We start from the raw sequence: 23006 nt of genomic DNA on the forward strand, positions 1-23006 counted from the left end.
GGGGCAAGCACAGTAAGAAGTCTCACAGCACCAGGTTAAAGTCCAACAGGTTTATTTGGAATCAGGGAGTGCTGCTCCTTCATCAGGTGAGTCAGTGGATATAAGAGGGTTCATCACTCACTTGATGAAAGCTTGTGATTCCAAATAAACCTGTTGACTTTAACCTGGTGTTGTGAGACATTCAAAACAGAGGAGAATTTCTCTCAGTCTCTTGCGTCTCTGGAATGCTCTTCCTACAAAGACAGTGGAAGTAGAGTCTTTGAATATTTTTAAGGCAGAGCTAGATAGATTCTTGATTAACAAGGGGGACGGGGGGTGGTGAAAGGTTGGGGAGTTGTCAGGAATGTGGGGTTGAAGTTACAATCAGACAGGCCATGATCTTATTGAATGGTGGAGCAGGCTTGAGGGGCTAATTGGCCTATTCCTGCTCCTAATTCATCAGTATTCTTTTCCCTAACCATACACACACTGCTCAAAGTTGAAAATGGATGGCTCTTATGAGCCATCATAGGGAATGCGCAAGACCATAAGATATGAAGAAATGTGTAGAGGACCAGTCCTTGGGCAGATCACCACCATGTATTCAGGGTAAGAAAAATAGAAGGCAAAAAAAAACAGTATAGTAAAGAATAAGCATTTCTTTTATTGAAATAACTCTTAATAAACTTCATAAAAACAGAGTCTTCAGTTCCATCTCAAATGGATATGGAGGCAATAGCAGCCTTACATTCAGGCCATAGAGGGCAGAGTTTGGATTGGAGCTACAGGAGGTAGATTCTAACAACTTTGATGTAAAAATTGTTGAACAACATTGGCACTGGTATTACAATGGAGTTAAAAATAATCCAAATTTCACAGCTCGTTTCTTTTTATGAAGCATTTCCACAATTTGTAACGAAGAGTACAGTTATATAAAATATCTCCAGCAACATGATGTGCCAGCATCAGCAACTAAACTTACAGGAATCTTCACTCTGCTCCAATGAGATCGCTACATCTCTAAGCTACCTCAGTTTACAAAGCACCAGCTTTCTTTTTGCTTTTTTGTCCTTTTAAAAAATATAAATTATTCTTAAAAAAAAGCTAAAAAATAAGTCTTGAACAAAATACATAAAATATTTTTTATATCCGCTATTTTAAACTTTAAACCTACAGTAAGAAACTGTTTATTCTGTTGAGGCAATTATTTGGATTACAATGGACATACAGTGGGTTAAAACCTGGTCACGGCAACTCTGAAGCAGTGATCTGTGCTTTTGGATTCACACTAACAAGATACAATATGTGAGGACATTTCGAGGTCTTCCTGTAAAGCACGTTCCACATACTTCCAACATGTTAACACATTCCAACTCCTTGCTCACCAGTGAGACACACAAATGTATTTAGAAACAATTTTTTCCTTAACCAATTGAATGATGAACTGCACTGTATAAGAGGCTGTACTCACATGATTCAGCTCAACAGCAGGCATACACTTCTGAGAATTGGGTTCCAGCTTTAAGTCTCATTTCACTATTAGCTCATCCCAAGCAATCTTAATCAAAAACTCAGGCATCATCTTTGAAATGGCTAAGGAAGGTGGACAATTCGTGAACTACCTTTCCCCTAGTGCAGTAACATCGTACATCCATGGGATCATTTGTAGTCTGTTCACCTTCACCTGGGGAGACTTGCTGCAACATGTGCCTTTGGGTACCATTCATAACCAATTTATTCAACGTTGACCAAGCTGGAAATTAGTCTTATTCCCTTCCCTTTTCTTGTTCTCAATATAAACAACAGTAAGCACTCTATTAGGAGGCCAGTCTGTCTCAACTTCCATACAGTAAGTGGAGATCCTCCCTCAACAGAATGACTAGCCCTGCAGCTTCCCTCTCCTTCATTTGAAAATTGACCAGGTTTTCACATAGCAGTTTGCCTTTCATGTTAGAACTCACCGTGTGGGAGAAATTGATACAAACCCACATACAGGTCAATATTTATCATTCAACAACATCGAAAAAGCAGGTGATCTGATCCTCGTCAGGTTGATGTTTGTATAACCCTTGCAGCAGATTGGCTGCTATGTCACCTACGATAAAACAGTGACTACACTTCAAAGGATTCCATTGGCTGTAAATTGCTTTGGGACATGGAGGTTGTGAAGGGGGCTATATAAATGCAAGTCTTTTTTCATTTATGTTCTACATTGTGTTGTGTTCCCAATATTTCTGACAGTGACTCGATTAAGATATTGAGCTGGAATGGTACTATTGAGCAACATGTTGTAGCAAAGCACACAACTTAATGTGAAATTCACATCTGTTCTTGCCATCCCAACAAAATTCTTTCGCTCATTTTTCTGATAGCAAATGCCCATTGGGAAAGTAACATGGCCTGTGGGCCAAGTAGCCATGAATCAACCAGCTGATAACTTACAGTGCAACACCTCAGTTCTTCACTAACAGACACTTGCTGCAGTCAGACAGAGCTACATGGGTCTGTAAGCAAACTGGATGAAATGGGGTCCCAATGACATTTCACAGATGGTATAACATCACTTACTGATAGCTGGTAGAAACACCTCTCTAGCAATGTAGCTGGGAAAAGAGCTGAAACATGAAGTGAAGTTACACAGTGCATTCAAAATGTCTAGACACCCTGGTCAAAAATTTTAGAATAAAATTATACAACAGTCTTTGGCTCATTGAAGATGGCAAATAGCAACCATCTCCATTTTGTATCCAGTGACCATACTTAAAGTCTCCCTCATTCAGTAGTGACACACAGTCACCAGTAAGACTGGCCTTTCATTACTTAGCCTTAACAATGGCATTTTCCCTCAACTTCAGTCAACTCTCCAATCAGATACATTTCCTGTCTACCTCATCTATTCCAGACTCTCTGAAAGTTCAAAATGTCCATTAATTCAAGGACACACCTGTCCTTTGAACTCTTTGCATTTTCAGATTAGACAAAGACTGCCTCAACTCAGTTCATCCGCAAGATTTCAGAGCTGTTAGGCCTCAGAATGGATCTGGGTCTACTATTTTGTTGGATCAAACTGGAGATCTAATCACGAATCATATCTATCTCATTGTTACCCATCTCTTTGGACCTTCCTCGCATAACGCTAGGACCACTGTTCAACATCCTTATCCATGTAGCTTTTTAAAAACACATTTCCAGAAGTGGTCCAGTTGCACAGAAGGTATCACAATACAAATTATTATATACATGCAGTTGTGTTAGATAGCATCAGATAATAATTATAGTACTTCAGAGCCTGTTTCTTTATAGTTCATTATTCTCCGTGTAAGAAAATAACGTGATGTAATGGACCACACTGATTGTCAAACTGGACAAAGGACAAGACACAGATTCCAACACAGACTTGGCTTAACGTGATGTTTTTGAGTACTTTAACCTATCGCAGTCTCCTTTCAGGTTCTTTGTGAGTCATATTGATGTGGTCCACCCACCTTCAACACTTGATCAGATCAGAGCTGGCGAGGTTCCTACACAATACTGCAAATACTGAGACCAATTTAGATATGAGCTTAAAACAAAAATACTGGCAAATAAGTAACATAGTAAACTACCTAATACATTAATTTCAGTCCACTAACATGGCCAAGGCTGCCAATGGACAAGACAGTCATACAGCTGCCCATTGGTGACAATGGTTTTCCTTGTGGCAGCATGCCAGTCCCCGTATCCGACAATGTTTTACGTCATCACAATCCTTGCACAGTCCGTTTGTTGCACTAGTATGGCAGGAAAAACGAGAGGGTACAAAACCAAAAACACAAATTAAAATGATTTTTTTTTAAAGAGGAGACTGGTTTAGTTTGCCTTGTAGAGCTGTGCATTGTTTTGAAATGTCAATCCTCAAAGCGATGATTTTCGGCTTTCTCTACAAAGCTTAAGCAAACAAACCATATACAAGTTCATGTACGTGAGCACAGCTTGGAATCCAGTCACACAAGCAGGTACTCCTTATTCATCAGCATCTGGTTTAACGTCGAGCATGGCGTGTAGTTCCTCTGGCGTGTAACCCAGCAGGCTCTGAAGGTCGCAAACAAACCGGTAAACATAACGCTTGCCCGCTGTTTTGTGAATGATGTTCTTGTCATAGTAATAACGCAGGCCTCGGCTCAGCTTCTCATAGTTCATCTTTGGCTTATTTTTCCTCTTTCCCCATCGTCTGGCAACCTGAAAAAGGAAGGATGTATTCATGGAATTACACAGCACAGCAACAGGCCATTCGGCCCAACTGGTCAATACTAGTGTTTATAACCCAGATAAGCCTCTTCCCACTTGACTTCATCTCACCCAATCAACACTTGCTTCTATTCTTTTATCCCTTATGTTCTTACCTAGTTTCTCCTTGAATGAATTCATGCCATTTGCTCAATTTCACAATGTGGGAGCAAGTTAAACATTCAAAGCAATCTCTAGATTAAAAACATCCAAGTTCATCATTGCACTTATTAATGCTTGTTTTATATTTATCACCCACAGCTTTCATATCCCCACTGATGAAACATTTTCTTATAGCTACCCTCAAAGCTTTTTTTATAATTTTAAAGATCACCATCAGGTCAGTGGAACAGCAAGTCCCAGTCCGTGTGGACTTTCCTGACAGTTATAACCTCTTTGTTCTGGTATCAGTCTTGTAACTATTTTTTGCATCTTCTCCAGTGCACCTATACCTTTAAGACAGTATCAGGACCAGGAATGTTCACAGTACTCCAAAAGTGATACAACCAAGATTCAAAAAACGTTTTAACATTTACTAAGATGATGATCTTTAATACCAACAGTCACTTTTCGGCATAGAGTTGGGTTCAGTGGCTGGACAATATGACAATCAAACTCACTCCTAAATTAAATCAGAGTCCCTATAGTGCAGGAATAGGTCATTTAGCCCATCGAGTTTGCACTGACACTCCAAAAGAGCATCGACACTCCAAAACAGTATCTTACCCAGGCCCCAGTCTTGTAACCTCACATTTATCCCGCTAATCTTCCTAACCAACTCATCCTGGGACACGAAGGGACAATTTAGCATGGCCAATCCACCCAATCTGCACATCTTTGAACTGTGGAAAGAAATCGGAACACCTGGGAGGGAATCCACGCTGACAGAGAGAATGTGCAACTCCACACAGACAGTCACCCAAGACTGGAGTCAAACCCAGGTCACTGGGCTGAGAGGCAGCAATGCTAACCACAGTGCTGACGGTTTTTACTTCTCTTCCTATTGCACATCACAAACCCAAACTGAACTTGTCTAGCTATATAAATACTGTGGTGACAAGAGCAGGTTGAAGGTTGGGAATTCTGCAAAGAGCATCTCACGACACGACTCCCAACCATCACCCGTCCAACTGATAAACGACTGCCATAGCCTGTCCACCATCTACAAGACATGAGTGTAATGGAATACTCTTCACTTGCCTGGATGAGTGCAACTCTAACAACATTCGGGAGGTTGTGCACCATCCAAGGAAAAGCAGCCCGGTTGTTTGTCCCCCTAGCCACCACCTTTAACATCCACTCCCTCCAACACCCACTCACAGTGGCAGCAGTGTGCGCCATTTACATGATGTAATGCAGCAACTCACCAAGGCTCGTTCAATGGCACCTTCCAAGCCCTTGACCTCGAAGGACAAATGGCATCAGATGCACAGGAACACCACCACCTGCAAGCCCCCCTCCAAGCCACACCATTCTGACTTGGAAATATATTACAATCCCTTCAGTGCTGCTGGGTCAAAACCTTGGAACTTCCTTCCTAACAGTGCTATAGGCATACCCACATGGACTGCAGTGCTTCAAGAAGGTAACTCATACTTTCTCAAGGGCAATTAGAGATAGGCAATAAATGCTGGCCTCGCCAGCAATGCCCACATTCCATGAATTTTTAAAAAACATTAACAATTACGCAGTCCCAATGACTGAGGATCTGGCTACCAGACCTCCATCCCTGCACCTTGTCCTATAAACCTGCAGTCTGTGTAGGAATTTGAAAGACATTTCACGTAACCCATGAAACATTGGAAATTGGCCCAAGTTCATGACAAACTCAATGTCACTGTTCCCTTACCTCATCAGGATCCGCCAGTTTAAATTCCCAGCCATCACCCGTCCAACTGATAAACGACTGGCAAGATTTGTCTGTTAAGAGCTCCAGTAGAAACTGCCACAACTGGATGGGTCCACTCCCTGTCACAGAGAGAGAGTAGAGAGGAGAATGTTAACATATGGATTCTGGAGAGATCAGAAAGTTTGGGCTCTACCTCAATGACCTGTGCTGCTGACAGGAATATACAGGCACACAACTCCTAGTTTAACTGGGGATAAAACCTCCAGCTGGACAATAATCCCACTGATTTGTCCTTAACGCAAAAAAAAAAACTTATATATGATTCACCCCCTGCATTCCTGCATCAAAGAGCATATTAAAACATCAGCTTTTTAATGGGGAAAGCAGAATGGTACAGGGAAGGAGGGATGCTGTAAGAACAGGGTAAAGGGAAAAAAGACGGAGGAAGAAAGTGAGGAGGGAGAAATATAGGAGGTGAAAGAGGGCACACGAAACAGGATAGGTTAGAAAGAGTACAACCGGATATAGGAAAAGAGGGCAGGGAGTAGTGATAAGCAGAAGAGATTCACAATATGTTCCAACTCATGCATCATTCAAAGGGAAATGAAGCTGGATTAATTGTGTCGATCTACTTCATGAAAACATTAAAACTATTTAAACAGTGTGAACACTTGCAATAGATTGGATGAGAAAATCTATTTAAGACATTCTGGAATTCCATGTTAAGCATTGGGACTGAGGGGGAGAGGCTGAGGCATATAGAAAACTGCATCCTGGTTTCCCTTGCATCCATACAGTTGATAGAGGCTCTGCCTAGGGAAGATACACAGCTTGTGTGTAGAGATCAACAAAACCCTCTGAGCTGAAAGGAGCTGTAACTGTAGCATCATGGGAGATTATTGCAATCACTCAGCCATCAACAAACAACTTTCAATCCCACGCCTCAGGCAGCCTGAAATATGCATGGGAAACAATGGACCCTGAAGGGGATTTCCCTGTTCAGTTGAGCAACTTGCAAGGACACTGAACAACCTACAGCTTGTTCATGCAATGCCATAGGACAGCACAGTGATTAGCATTGCTGCCTCACAGTGCCAGGGACCTGGGTTTGATTCCCAGCTTGGGTCACTGTCCGTGCGGAGTCTGCACGTTCTCCGTGTCTGTGTGGGTTTCTCCTGGGCGCTCCAGTTTCCTCCCACGGTCCAAACAAGACGTGTTCATTAGGTGCATTGGCTATTCAGTGTACCCAAACAGGTGCCGGAGTGTGGCGACTTTCACAGGGGATTTTCACAGTAACTTCATTGCAATGTTAATATAAACCTACTTGTGATTACACTTTCCTTTGGCTAACTTAGGCAGGTTTACAGGGGTTAGCATTTTACAGGAATATGGGTACCAAGAGGTTGACTGGGTGTAGTGGGGGATGGTGTGGGGAGGTGTCTATTGGTGAGGGGAATGTGAATTTGCAGTATTGTCAAAAGAAAAGTCAAGACTCGTGACTCACTGGCATTGCTCTACTCACTGTGCCAATGACATATTCCCCACCAGCACTCACTCACTAAAAAATGGACAGTCTGGTTAAAGATCTTATCCGAGGTGGATTTTGCACTGTGAAGAAAATACTTACATTTCTATTGCACCATTCACAACCTGAGGACCTGGTAAAGCTACAGAAATGCTTTGCAGTCAAAGAAATGTTCCTTGGAAGTGTAATCACTTTTGCAATGTCGGAAAACGGCAGGCAATTTATATAAAGCAGGTTCCCCAAACACCAATGAGAAAATGAATAGATAATTTCTTTGCTGAAGGATAAACATTGGCCAGGACACCAGGGATAACTTCCTGTGCTTCTCTGAAATAGTGTAATGGGCCCTTCTATTTTAAAAGGCAAAGGGGACACCAGTTTAATGTCTCATTCAAAAAGATGGCACTTCTGATAACGCAACACTCCCTCAATGTTGTACTGGAGTGTCAGCCTGGATTATGTGCTCAAATCTCCAGTGGGGGACTTGAATCTACAGCTTCTTGCTCAGGAGATAAGAGCGCTACTACATAGCCAAAGATGATACATATGCAAAGAATTCAAAGTCATTCACCCACTCGCTCATCTCCAATCGTCAGCTTACTATGGGGAAGCCTCACAGATGCATACAGGCTTCACACTGCATTAACCCTGCCCTTTCCTGCAAGCAACCTAAGAATAGAGCTTACACTATGGATCACATGTTCAAAATTTCCCACAATGAGTGCAGTGTCTGCAGAGCAAAATCCCCCTTCACCCAAAATAAAAAAGTTCATGCAGAAAAAGTTAAGCAGGACTCACAGATGTACGATGGCATCAGTTTATTAGAATGTGGAAACTGAGCATCAGTGTCTCTCTGCTCCCAATTGGGAACAAGGCAGAGCATTGACGAGACTGTGAAATGCAGCACAGATAATCACACACAGACACACTGTCAGTGTTTCCATCTGAGATGAGGTGACAGTGCTACTCTTTAGGTCTCTATTTTTCTGCTGATTTCATTAACAAACCCTTTTATGGCAGTGATGATCCAACTCTGCAAGAATGTAACAAGCAGCGAGGATAGCTCAAGGCAAGAGCCACCAAAACATGCGGCCAAGAAGCAGTCATTGAGAGAGCCTTAAATCAGAGGCTGAAAATTTCAGCAATACGTTCTCCAACCCCACTCATGTTCTGGCCTGAAGAAGGATCCTTCATTATTGCTCCACCTTAACCAAACCTGACAGCACTAGTTGTTGAGGTTGTTTTCATTTGACCAGAAGGGATTAAGTGGTTATTTGGTAGCACTGTTGCAATTTATGAAGAATTGGTACACCGTAGATTAAAAAAAACTTTTCAGTGATTGAGAAGGTCTGGAATATAATGGACATACTATTAAATGGGAAATATTTAGGACGGTAAGCAGGAGTAACCTCCACGGCAGAAAGTTATGTGCCTGTACATTACCAGAGTTAATGACTGAACAGATACAGTAACAACATTTAAGAATTGGTGAGAAATGTGGTTGAAGGAAAAGGGCAATAAGAGAAATGAGGACAGGGTGGGCACATGGCTTTAGGCTACTGCTCACGTAGAAGATGAATACCAATATGGAATGGTTGGGCCACACTGCCCATATTCTATGCATTCACTTCTGTTGTTTTAACCCATTGATCAAATCTCTGGTCAGGGCGTGATTGTGATTCTTTTAATACTCTCCAACATTTACCCTTCCATTCCCAAGTCTTCCATTGGAGACCCCAGCTTCAATCAGAAGCAATGAACAGCATTCACATTCTAGGAAGCCAATGTAGGCATTTAAAGGATATCTGAGAGACTAATCTGTCCTCAGTTTATAAACATAAACCAACCAAAATGCATCACGGGGGATGGTCGCCAGTTACAATGAGGATTGAGAAGCTGTGGTGATTTTTTTTCCCAGTAGTCCATGAGGATGTGAATTTTATTAATCAAATAATTGCAAGCATCCAGTGAAAAGGTATTCATTCATTCTGCCAGGGTGGCTCTACAGTCCCACTGTGTAGGAGTATGGCATTCATCGGGGGGAAAAATGATATCTGGACAATGGCTCTAACTGCTTCTGTTGATACAGTTGTCAGATGGCCTCACTATGAATGCCTAGCTAAGCTCCAGGAATGGTTATTACAGTTAGTCCTCAGCAGGAAATGTTGACACAGCTGTGGAGGGGAGTGCAAACTTTGTTTGACATCTCCATTACCTTGAAATGAGTTATTCTTTTTCAAAGTCTGATGTTTATTTATACAAGTTCAGGAGGCATGAAATGGATAAAAGCTTTTTGTCATTGACACAATGAATGATTTTGGTTGACACTTTTTTAGAAGCTGTAAGATGAGCCGTTTTTTCACACTGCTTATTGTGTCAGTTTCAGACACTTGCCAATGGCCCATTGGATCTGTATATAGTCAATATGGGGAGAGTGGGTTTGCAGAATGCACGGAGGACGTGCAAAAATATGAGGGTCTTGGAAGATATGAGGGAGAGTGAGAGGCGAGGATTTGAGGGGGTGACATTCATGATTACAACTGGGCCAGTGTCCCAGTAATCAGGAGCAGGCCTTTAGCCTACTGGCCTCACCATCTGTCCACCTCCACTGTCACCTCTGGCCTACCTCCAGAGGTGGCATACCTGACGCCATCCACAACCCGCCACCACCAGCCACCCCCCCCCCCCCCCCCCACCCTGCAAACCAGGAAATTATGCAGGCAGGGACCTATTTCATGTAGACGGGTTTGCAGAGAAATAACTTTCCCAACTCAGGCTTTCCATCTCCTTCATGAAAATCCAGTCCTTAGAAGCTGAAGGACCACTTGCACAAAGAAACAATAAAATAAATCAGCATTTGGTACCTTCTCTGTTCCTGTTCTTTCTGGGTACCTGTAAATGACAATACATTTGTGGAACTGCTCTATGAAATGTGTGAAAACTGGGCCGGCTTTTGGAAGAACAGTGGTCCAATTGCTCTAACTTTCTTGGGAAATTTAGCATCACGGGGATGCTATGTGAAACACTTGGCTTTGTTTAGCTAGTTAGCAGTTTTCACAAAACAGTTGCTGCATGGTTGCCAATGAATGTTGAAATGTGCAACATTGACATACTGTGGCAGTGCAGCAACATTCAAACATGTTCAATCTTCATCTTAACAGATCTGTTCAAATGAGTGATTGAAACAAATAGGGCTCTTTTTAAGAGAAAATTCAGGGGATGTGGACATTCGCTGGGTAGGCCAGCAGTTATTGCTTATCCCTAAATACCCTTGAGAAGTTGGTGGTGAGCTGCCTTTTTGAACTGCTGCAGACTATGTGGGGTAAAACAACAGATTTCAGGAGGATTGGCAATGAGCCAAAGATCTATTATGTTTACAAACGACAAGTGACAGATGGTAAACAAGGCAATAGTCAAAGCACAGAAGCCACTACAGACATTTGTTGATTCTTTGCATTCCATGCCTCCTAATATGTCAATTCTGATAAAATAGAGATAATTTATCCTTTAAGAAATTTACTTTAAACAGAATTAGAACACACTGTCAGAGACAGAACATCTCAGTTAACAGATTGTCACCACCCTTTGGGAGTACGTACAGCAAGCTTGCTTTGTGGAACATTTGGATTACAAATTTCTGTTGAAACTGATCCCCTCAGAGTGGATTGGTCTTTATTGTTGATGTTATAAAACCCATTTTCAAAAGACTGTGCATCTGTTTTGTTAATATTGCATATACTTTGATCCATGTGATGTGTACGGTGACCAAGTTTGGCGAATATCAAAATCCTATTGGATAATGCTGGTTTAGAATACAGACTGCACAAAGCATTTGAATATGTTCATTGTTTTGAGGAATGAGTATAGTCTGGCGACTACATAGGAGCATTTTTATTAATAGATTAATCTGTCAGCTACAGCCTATAACGAGGTCTGTTCTTAATAACACTTAGAATTTGAGGGGAATCCCATGACACAAGAACAAAATTAATTGAAAGTAAGTTTTTCCATGTAATATCTGCGGTATGTCATCAAAACATAGCCTAGAAATCAAAGCTATTAGAGACACCTTCAAAGTTGAATGGTATAAAGATTATATTTTAAACTAATCTTGCATGAATCTCAACTCCACAATATATAGCAAGGACAGAAAAGTTCCAAAATATGAACTCTTGTTATCCTTCCTCTGTCAGAATGGTGGCATCTGCATTGGTTCTGGTGAATTCAGAAAACAAAAGAATAGAAGTGTAATGTGGGAAGGCTGTCTCCCCTAATTCCTCACTCTCTCAGGATTCAAACTCTTCCTTAGAGATCTTACTGCAGGTGCTGTGGGTAGACAGGGAACTATTGTTTCTCATGGACCAGAGGAAAATATTAAACCTCACAAACCAAGCAGACATAGCTGAAAGTCACATGCCTAATTAGCAGTGCGTGTGGTCCACTGAACCTGGATTCAGTGTTGCAAGAGCTTTGAAGAATCCAGAAGATCAGAAAAGGTAGATGATACACTCCTTTCAGATGCCAACACCCACCTTTCCGACTTCCTCAGCACTCTCCCACACAGCACCCCTATTAACAACACATCTCGCATTTCCACTCCCTCCTCTCTCGTCAGACACCTCATCACATCCCCATCAGAGCAGACGCACTCACTCATTGCCAAATCATACGCATCCTTGACCGTCACCCTACACAGAATAGTGTGACTCCCTCCTCTCTACACAATCCATTTATCATTTAGAATCAGAAGATTTAGGACACTCCAAAGCTCTCCTCATCTGGTCACATGCACTGTATCTTAGGGGTCATCCACAATTGTGAAGCAGTGACAGAAAGTGTGAGAGGTTCTGTCAGCATTTCCAGAGTCACTGCACACAGATTAGTGGAGTCATTTCCACCACAATATCCCAGGCTTTTGATTTGATGTTCACCTCATGGAGAAAGTGGCCACCTGAAATCATAGAAATCATAGAAACCCTACAGTACAGAAAGAGGCCATTCGGCCCATCGGGTTTGCACCGACCACAATCCCACCCAGGCCCTACCCCCATATCCCTACATATTTTACCCACTAATCCCTCTAATCTACACATCTCAGGACACTAAGGGGCAATTTTAGCATGGCCAATCAACCTAACCCTCACATCTTTGGAATGTGGGAGGAAACCGGAGCACCCGGAGGAAACCCACGCAGACACGAGGAGAATGTGCAAACTCCACATAGACAGTGACCCAAGCCGGGAATCGAACCCAGGTCCCTGGAGCTGTGAAGCAGCAGTGCTAACCACTGTGCTACCGTGCCGCACCTGCTTGGAGGAATTGATGCATCAATAACCAGGTGCATGCTGGTCCTGGCCATTAGCTGACACACTCAGTGTAAACAGGGTGGAGGACAACCCCACATTCAGCATCTCAGTGACGGGCAACAACTGTTCTCCAGCTCATGGTTAATAGGGAACTGCAGGTGGGTCATGGGAAGGAAGATGGAGGAACGACAAAAGGAAGTGGGGATTCTGCTCAAGATTTCTCATTCCTTGCTCAAGAATCCCACCTCCCTTAATCATTGGCTCATATGCTGCTGCCCTGATGACCATATCTGCCCTGCTCCGGTACAGGCAGGACCATCTTTGGGGCCTTCATGGGCTCCAAAACCCAGAGGATGTACATGATGGGCATCTCAGCTATGAGAGAAAGGGGAATGAGCAGCCTGTCTCTAGCCCTGCCAAAGTCACAGGGATGAGGAGGCAGAGGATAGATGCATAAATAATAGGAAAAAAAAAGATCTTTTAGTTGCACAAGAGGATTGACTGGGATAATCACAGCATCTATGAAAATGCCAATGTCTTAATAAATTGGAAAATGAATCATCCGCTCCATTGACCAGTTATTTCTATTGTTGCCTCTTGCCTTCCAAATGAACATTAGTCTTCAGGAGAATGGTATAATCATGGTTGCAAGACAATCAAAAGGTGTGAATGAGATGGAGGGATTTCTGACCAGAGTGATTGCTAATTGTGGGGAGCATCATTGTTCTGCCATAAAGCTTCACACACGTTAATTAAACTGTACCTGGCTGAGTCCGTCACAGACTTCCCTGGCAACCAGGCATTCAGCGCCATGCCAATGGGAATCCAAAAGCAAAAATAAGAGCTCTTTCTGTCTGATTGACCCAAATCAGTGGTAAAGTGGACCCAAGTGGTGGCCCAATATGGAATGGGTCACCTGGGAAATGAACTTGTGGGCAGCAGATTGTGAAATCCTGGTGGTGTCACCGGCTGATGCCTAGAAGGAGCTGGAGATGAAGAAATTCAGGGCCATGGTGACCTTGATATCCGCTGGCAATGTGTGCCCATCTGACCCACCGGTCTTCGTGCAGGAGGCTGTAAATATCAATCATTGCCCACCTCTTGAGACACTGTTGCTCCATCACATTAGGAAGCTGATCTTCTGCCAGCATATCCTGCATTGAGGGCTTTGTCTTCTTCGAGTGGAGCTCTCTGTTCATCCTCTCTGGGGAGCAGCATGTAGCTCTGCAGCTGCTGTTGGTGTTGCTGCTCCTCTTGGTCCTCAGAGGTCCATGGTGTGGCAACATAAACTGTTCCAATGCTTTAGTGAACAGAGAGCAGGCAGGGTGTAGAAAGTATCTGGTCAGACCCCATTTGGAGTATTGTGAGCAGTTTTGGACCCCATATCTAAGGAAGGGTGTGCTGGCCTTGGAAAATGTTCCAGAGGAGGTTCACAAGAATGATCCCTGGAATGAAAAGCTTGTCCTATGAGGACTCTGGGTCTGTACTCGTTGGAGTTTAGAAGGATGAGGGGGGATCTTATTGAAACTTACAGGATACTGCGAGGCCTGGATAGAGTGGACATGGAGAGGATGTTTCCACTAGGGAAAAACTAGAACCAGAGAACCTCAGGCTAAAGGGACAATTCTTTAAAACAGAGATGAGGAGGAATTTCTTCAGCCAGAGAGTGGGGAATCTGTGGAACTCTTTGCCGCAGAAGGTTGTGGAGGCCAGGTCATTGAATGTCTTTAAGACAGAGATAGATAGGTTCTTGATTGATAAGGAAATCAGGGGTTATGGGGGAAAAGAGAGGAGAATGGGGATGAGAAAAATATCAGACATGATTGAATGGAGGAGCAGACTCGATGGGCTGAGTGGCCTAATTCTGCTCCTATGTCTTATGGTTCAAAATAGGTGGAATATTTCACAATGTTGGGAATTGCCTGTAAAGCACTGAAGATATGTTCTCAGAACAGGTCCTGTGAACACAAGCTGGGTGGGAAAGCAGCTATTGCTAACTCTGTCTCCTAAGACTTTCCAGCCTTTAATCTGAGATTCCCACTATGTTTTCACTTGGTTAACACTGCCAAGTCTGACACAGCTCAGGAAGCCCATGGCGTGGCTGTTAAAGCTAGAATGCAGAGTTCAATTCTGAATGAATTGCCCCTTGGCAAATTTAAAATGAGAGAACTGAAAGCTCCAGGGACATTTCCTGCAGCCCAGTAAAAGCCATACAGGAGCAGGGTCACGTCAGGTTTCCCCACACACGCAATCCCGCCTTCACACAAAACTGTCCCCATAACCAGTTAAAATATGGCCCCATGTTTGTATAGTGAGAAATCACTCCCCACACATTCTTCCTAACAGCAATGTGGCTGTACCTACACCAAATGGGCTGCAATGGTTCAAGGCAGCAGCTCACCAACACTTTCTCAAGGGCAATTAGGGATGCTAGCCTAGCCAGCAATGCCCACATTCTCTGAATGAACAAAGAAATACACTGAAGAGGCCTATAGTGGGAGAAGTCTCCACATTCAGCCTTATGATCTGTGCAATAACGATGAATGTTGCCTTTCCTCCCCTTCTTGTTCCTGAGCTGAGTAGGTCTCACTGGAATCTGCTGCCCAAGAGTGTGGAGGAGGCAAGAGGGAATTGGATTATCTGAAAAGGAAGAATGTGCAGGGTGACAGTGAGAATGGTCACTGGGGAATGGTAAGAGGCAAATTGCTCTAGAGAGCCTGGACATACATTATGATTCTGTGATCATAATTCTTCAATCTGATTGTTTACTGCTTGGTATCATCACGGCATCATTATCAACTCACATTTTGAGCAACTGGCCACTGAATTATTTTTGTAACCTTCACATCTCAGATAAATCTAACGAACAGCAGATGACATTCGATGTCCTGCCACAGCCAAATACCCACTAAATAATACAGCTGTGAGGAGTATTGTGTATACCTATGTTGGAAAACACACATTACATTGGGAAACGCACCATATCGGAGCACCCAGTGTCCTGTGTAACCCTATTAAAACACTCACTCACTGTTTCAGAACACTCTTGGCATAGTGCAGCCTTATATTGGAACACACTGTACATGATATCAAGATGCTCACTATACAGTCTAACCCTATATTGAAACATGCTGTAACGGATAGCCAATAATGTATTATATGGTAATTAGGTAAAAAGCAGCCGTTAACATTGTTCGTTTATTCACAGATTTGTGAAACACAGTTCTGCTCTTCTCCTGTGCAATGCATATCTAGAAGCAGATAGAGGCTATGATAGCGCCAATGTAAAATACTTTCATATTCAAATGGTGCAGAGTGGAGTGGTGCAGTTAGCTGCACACAGTATGCTCTACACTAATGGTGTGGTTAGACATGTGTCAATACACAGCACTCTGAATCCCAGTACAGGCCTCGCTAGAATGAGGGCAGCACCACATCTGAGAGCAGGTGGGCAGTTTTGCCACACATGTGACTGTGTGGGCGTGTGCCACGTTGCGAGACCAAACAGTCTTTTGCATGAAGCCTCTGTGGGTGGCCTATTTACACATCAGCAAGCACAACAACCCTAGTCTTAGTCACAGCCCCAATGCAGCTCAGTAAATTGAAATAGAGTTAGATAAAATGATTATAGGAGGGACGTGATAGCATTGGAAAGGGTGCAGATGAAATTTAACAGGATGTCATCTGGGCTGGAGAGTTTTAGTGATGAAGAGAGATTGGATAGACTGGGGTTGTTTTCCATGGAGCAGAGGAGACCGAGGGAGAATGATTGAAATATACAAAATTATGAGTGGCATTGATAGAGTAGCCAGGAAGAAACTTTTCCTCTTGGTGGAGGGGTCAATGACCAGGGAGCAAAAATTTAAGGTAAGGGGCAGGAGGTTTAGAGGGGATGTGAGGAAAACCTTTTTCACCCAGAGGGTGGTGGGTGGAACTCACTGCCTGAAAGGGTGGTGAAGGCAGAGACCCTCTAGACATTTAAGTAGTATTTAAATGTGGACTTGCAATGGCAAGGCATACAAAGCTATGGACCAAGTGCTGAAAATGGGATTAGAATAGTGAAGTGCTTTGTCATTGACTGGCACAGACACGATGGGCTGAAGAGCCTTTTTCTGTACCTGTATACCTTAAGTCCTGGAGTGAGATTTGAACCTGGAGCTTCTGTCTCAGAGGCAGGGACACTATTCATTGTACAACAAGACCTCTACTCCCATCTTTAATAGACCATTGACATTCACATGTAGAGGGCAACTTTGACCTGATCTAGAACCACGTACACGCCCTGACTGGATTGGAGGGGGAGCTCGAGGGTTCTTTTCCCTACTTCCCCAGCTCAAAGCCAATTGCAGTTTTCTCATCACTACAGAGATTAGCTGATAGATAAAGACTGACACTGTTCCACCCCATGCTGTATTATCCAAACGAGCTAGCATATGAATTGAAACAGAATGGTCTCAACTCTAGTGTATGGCCAGTCATCATGTTTCAGATCACGGAAAAGTGGATCAGGCAAAAATAACAGGGAGATCTCCAAATCTAAAATATCTCTGCTGCCTTTACACTACCACAAACCCTCAATGCAGGGCCACTGGTCTGACTCATCTGTGACAAAACCAGGTTCCATTTTATTACAGATAAGATCTGGATGACTGTTACTAGCAAAGTGAAGCATGCAATCACCTGAGCTCGCATTCATTATGAAAGTATCTCACTGTCTGTCAAGCACTCAGACAGGGTGACTGACAGACCCTCTACCTTTTTTCTCGGTGGGTGTAAGTGGCTCTTTTAACAAATCAACTGGAAATGTTTTTATCTTTCTGACTTCCAGATTAAGCACAGCAGTGTCAACCCACTCCTGGCCTCGATAGTGTGGCTTACCACAGTCCAACAACAGCACACCATATCACCAGTGTGTCACCACCCTGACCCACATCAACTGTCTTTTGGTCTCTTTTGAGAGCGAGTGCCAGTGAGGATAGAATTTTTTGTTGATCTGAAAGAATCAGAAAGTTTATAGCACAGAAAGAGGCCACTCAGCCCATCTGCGCAGGCTGAAAAACGAACCAGCCAGCCACTTTCCATCATTTAGTCCATAGACCTGTAGGTAAAGCCACTTTTCAATGAGTTGAGGATAGAATCAATCTTGGGAACCATTTGGACAAGGTGCTAGGTTGAGGATGTCTAAAATACATTTCACTCAGGCACCTTACAGCTACTAACCATACTGCCCCTCAATACAACCTATCCTCAGCATTAGAGAGGAGCTGAGAATTGGCTCTGTGTCTAACCCTGGATTTAAGTATGTTCTAAATTGGCCAGTGTGCTGCAGTACAGAAAGTAAACAGAGATAAAAGCCTGTAGATGTAGTCACTGGGAGGGAAAGAATGAAGAGTGGGGCAACATACTTGTTGTGAATACCTCAGCCAGAGTCTCAGGGAGAGACAACTTCCAAAGCAAATGTGCAATTCACTTTCTTTATTAAAAAAACCTTAGTGTGATTTTATCAGTCTCCACAAATTGACCTACTTCTACCAAAAGGTTGAGGTTTCCATGACAACCAAAGGGAGGGGAGAAAAAATATTTTTTTTAAATAAAATTGTCTCTTTGCAATACATCTGTTGAAGTATTCTAATTAGTGATAAGATAAACCAGACTAGGAAAATCCATGTTAAAAGGGAACTGCATCTCTGGTACTTGGGAGCTACATTGGGCCTCAACAAGGTCTTTGCTCCCTTCTCATCTCTAATCTCTTCTCACCATGGTGCTAACCACAGATGATTATGAACAAGCACGTATTACCAACTGCCAAGACCTACATTAAATCTTCAACATTTGCTCAGGTTTGAGTTCAAACAATCAAAAGAATCGCACAGCACATTTCACAGTCTAGGTTAAAAGTCAAATCAGAAGTCAGGAGGGTCCAAGGAGCAACCTTTCACTTTGCAAACTGATCAGCTTAAGATTTTTCAAGATAATGCATTGTAAAGGGGATGTTAATTTATACGTTACTGCATGCATCTAAATAGATATTTTTCAGTTTCCTGCTATTTTAAGACTCCTTTATGTCAACAGTAAAGTGATTAGATCATCAGACCAACAATCCTAAGAATGTAAATTCAAATTCGACCATTGGCAGCTTTAGAATTTGGTTCAAAATTGAAAGGGTCGAAGTAAAAGTTACCATAAAGCCATCAGATTGTCCTAAAGACCCAAATGGTCCATCAATATCTTTCAGGAAATAAATCTGCCTCCCTTACCTGACCTATACATGATTCCAGTCACACATAAATGTCGTTGATGCCTAACTGTCCTTTGAAATGGCCGAGCAAGTCATTCAGTTGTACAAGAAGGGATACAAGCCCCTTCACAGGGCAACTAGGGATGGGCAATAAATGTCAGCCTTGACATTCACTTCCTGAGAATTAATTTTAAAACGAAGTTGCTATCAAGGGCACCCCTGAAACAAATTCCAACATGGTCCTGCTACACAAGGACAACAGAGAGGAATCGACTGCTCACACAATGCTAGAAGTTGCACACAGGGCTGAAGAACTTCACTTTCCAGCTAAACTTGCAGTAAACCCAATGGCAAGAGCTTGTGTGGACTCTCCGATACTCTGTCCAATTTCCTGCAGCACCCAAACAAATATTTATTTTTGTCTTTGTTCCTGACGAGCTCTTCAACACCAGCAATATTAGCTGTGGCTCAGTGCCAGCACACTCTCCTCTGAATTTAAATCCCATCCCAGAGACCTGAGCTCAAAATGGAGACTGACACTTCAGTGCCATACTTTTGAATGGAAAATTAAACTGAGGAACGTCTGAAATCCAAGGTGCAAGGCAAGATCCCATGGAAGGAATTCTGGCCAACACTTATCACTCAATGAACACCCTAATGTGATCAATAGCTTATTGCTGTTTATGGGAGCTTCCTGTGCACAGACTGACTGCTGCATAGCCAATGTTGAAGAGTGACTATACTTCACATGGGTTTTGGCATGTTTGGAGGATGTGAAAGGTGCTATATGAATGCAAGCCTTTATTTCTGAAAAGATGACGCGTGTGAAAATTAAAGAACATCCACTCTCAAACATAAACCAGGACTTTGACCAGATCCACATCTCACACAAAAACCCTTTACATTCATCAAGCTATCCAAATTTGCTGACACACATCATAATCCCTCCAGCTGGTTCTCGAGAGACCAGGATCAGGCCTTACCTGTGTATCCAGCCAAAGCAGCAGCAGGAATCACCGGCTTGTCCTTGTTGAGGTCAGATCGTTCTCGCACGTAATCCTTGAATGTCCCTTTGGGCTTGTGATTGGGCAGGTTGTTGGAGTAATCCTCAGAGTCAAAACCGTCATAGGAAGGCACCCGCTGGAGGCTGCTGAAAGAGGATTGGCTGCTCCAGGACTGTGTCAAGCGGTCACAACTGTCAAAACTGTCGACACTTTCAAAGGAATCCTGACCACCGAGCTTACCTAAAGGAACAACAAGAGAGCAAATGGTCACTAGACAGTTCTGAGAGATGTAGATGCAAATCTCCCGCTCCCATCTCAAAAAAGGCATTTTAGATTCAAAGGGAATTCCCCTGTAAATTAGCTTTTGAAATGTTTCAGTTTGGAGTTAGATATCACAGACTTAAACTGAGAGTTACAGCATACTTTCAAGTCATGGTTCAGTTGGTAACATTCTGCTTGATCCAGTTGGCAGCACTTCCAGGCACAGACAGATGTCATGGTGATGGCAGGGAAGAGATTCACTACAATTACATTAGGAGCAAGAGGTTTTAGATAGAAGAAACTCAAGACTATTTCATTCATAAGAAAGATTCACAGCTCTGTTTGAAACATTTGCATTATTAGGAGAGTTTGGTAAGATGACAGAGAGAGAACTATTTTCACTGGCTCGTGAATCAGTAACTAGAGAACAAGCTAAGCTCATCTGTAGAGGAATAAGGGAGAGGATTAGTAAAATAATCTTCTTTGCACAGAGGTGTGTTAGGATGCAGAATGTCCAAGCAGAAATAGCAACAGTGGCAGGAACAAAATCCGTGATCACTTTTATGCAGTGGGATAGGGAACATTAATAAAAATTGAGAAAGATTAAGAGGATGGGACCATGGATTGACCTTCAGAGGACTAGAATGTATATTATTGGCCAGGATTGCTACAAAATTCCACAATTCCCATTCAAGTCCAATTGTGATCATGCCAATTAGGCCAACATTTCAGTTCCATAGCAAGGGCTGCTGCACTGCTCAAGGTTGAGACATTAAACTGAGCTCTCATATCAGTTCAGCTGATTCATGATTCCATGATCTTCCAAATAAGAGCAGGTGTTCTTCCTATCTTTATTCACAGGATGTGTGTCGGTGGCAAGGCCAGCGTATTTTGCCCTTCCTAGGATTTCCTTGATTAGGCTAGAACACAGGATGACTGTGATGCTAATCCACATGATGACAGTGACTGCAACTGTCAGTCAAGTATGTAAGGTGATTTGGGATGTGTGGAAAGATGCAATATGATGATGGTAAAAGGCAAGTTTGTTTTGATTCCCGAAATGGAGTTAAAAACAGTTTCATGTGCACGATGGGAAGCATCAGGGGACGAGATTAAACTGCGTAAGAATAGGAATGGATTGGATATTGTCGTAGGAATGAACTGGATGTAGGGTGGCTCTTTTCTCAGAGAGTAGTGAGCATTGCTGGCTGATGTGATGGTTGCTGACTCTGCATGGCTTTCAAGAGGGAGCTCGACAAAGTTCTTATTGAGGCAGAGATTGCATCGTGTAAAAGAGAGGTTTAACTAGATAAAGGAGCCACTTCATCTGCTAGCCTGGTCTCGATCACCTAAAGGGGTCAGAGAGGAATTTTTCAGATTTTTTTCTTTCCTTCTTGACACTGGGGTTTCTGCCTTTCCCAGAAGCGCGAAGAGGAAGGAAATGGAAGAGGTGTGGGGCAGAGTTGATGAACCATCTGATCTTTCCTGCCCACCATTTTTATATGCAAGATAATCAGCTCACAGCCATTCAAAGAACGGATTCAAAAATGCCCAAGACTCTGCCATTTGAAGAAACTGCACGTGAAATCCCTGAGCAAGAGAATTTAAACATGTTGGGGCTAGGAGCTTGGAGTAGCAGGAGTGGACTTCAGATTCAAGAACAAAAAAGGATGGAAGTTGTGTTACAGTTATACTGGGCTGGATTGCTCACTGAGTCACGGAGACTCCAGAGCTTCAAAAAAAAAAGGGAGTCCCTTTCCAACAGATCATATTTTTGCCAGTAGGGGAAAGAGAAAGAAACCCCATTTAACTGTAGCAACAGATTTCACCTGCAGTGTAGGAGCTACGAATTTGTGGAGTCGACATAAATGCCTGTGAAGAGTGGATGGGGTCTGTAGAACTATCTCTAGCCCTTTAAAAATAAAAACAATCTGCTCCCTGAAACTGAAATTTAGAAAAAAAGATCTGTTCTAAAAATCTGCAGCTAACGTAACTGTTGAAATTTCCCCAAGGGTCATCATAAATTATGAATGCTTGGCTCCTTTCCACAACCTACAGCTATCTCAGCAGGGATCCTAGGTTATGGGGTGTGAGAGCTAGAGGACCTAAAGTTTAAGGAAACAACTTGGTCAAAGCCCCAGTGAACCTTTTAAACCACCTCAGCATTCAGCAACCCTTTGGCCAGATCTGAATCAGGGGTGGTTGGTCAGACTGCAGCCCACATCACCCCACTCCCCCACCAGCCTAGAGCAAAAATTGGGTCTGACGGGACATCGTTGAAGTGGTTGCAGCAAGCCAAGACATTTCCTGATTTGCGCTACCCAAACCCATAATGCTTTGGTTAGACCACAAATGAAACATGGTGTCAGTTCCGGAAGGCCTTGGAAGGGGCGTCGCACAAATTTACCAGAATTGTACCAGGGCTCAAAGGGGTAAGTTGCATTGACCTGGCTTGTACTCCACTGTTTGATTATAGAAGATTAAGGTGAAATACAATGAAGATGTTTAGGATTAAAGAATTTGATCGGATACATAGAGAGGACACATAGAGAGGAACTATTTCCCTCTGGTAGTGGAC

General features: G+C 42.9%; 1 protein-coding gene across 4 annotated transcripts in view; it reads right to left on the reverse strand.

The window, feature by feature from the left end:
• Nucleotides 1–622: 622 nt before the first annotated feature.
• Nucleotides 623–23006, reverse strand: part of ets1 (v-ets avian erythroblastosis virus E26 oncogene homolog 1) — a 99035-nt gene continuing 76651 nt past the window's right edge. For all 4 annotated transcript variants that reach the window (XM_078199247.1, XM_078199246.1, XM_078199248.1 and 1 more), the window contains 3 exons: nucleotides 20147–20407; nucleotides 6095–6213; nucleotides 623–4197 (listed from right to left, as the gene is read on the reverse strand). In XM_078199247.1, the coding sequence (XP_078055373.1) occupies nucleotides 3982–4197; nucleotides 6095–6213; nucleotides 20147–20407 (596 nt within the window). In that variant the 3' untranslated portion in view covers nucleotides 623–3981. The remainder of the gene's footprint in view (nucleotides 4198–6094; nucleotides 6214–20146; nucleotides 20408–23006) is intronic.

Source organism: Mustelus asterias, chromosome 27, assembly GCF_964213995.1.
Source record: "Mustelus asterias chromosome 27, sMusAst1.hap1.1, whole genome shotgun sequence".
Classification (NCBI taxonomy): Eukaryota; Metazoa; Chordata; class Chondrichthyes; order Carcharhiniformes; family Triakidae; genus Mustelus; species Mustelus asterias.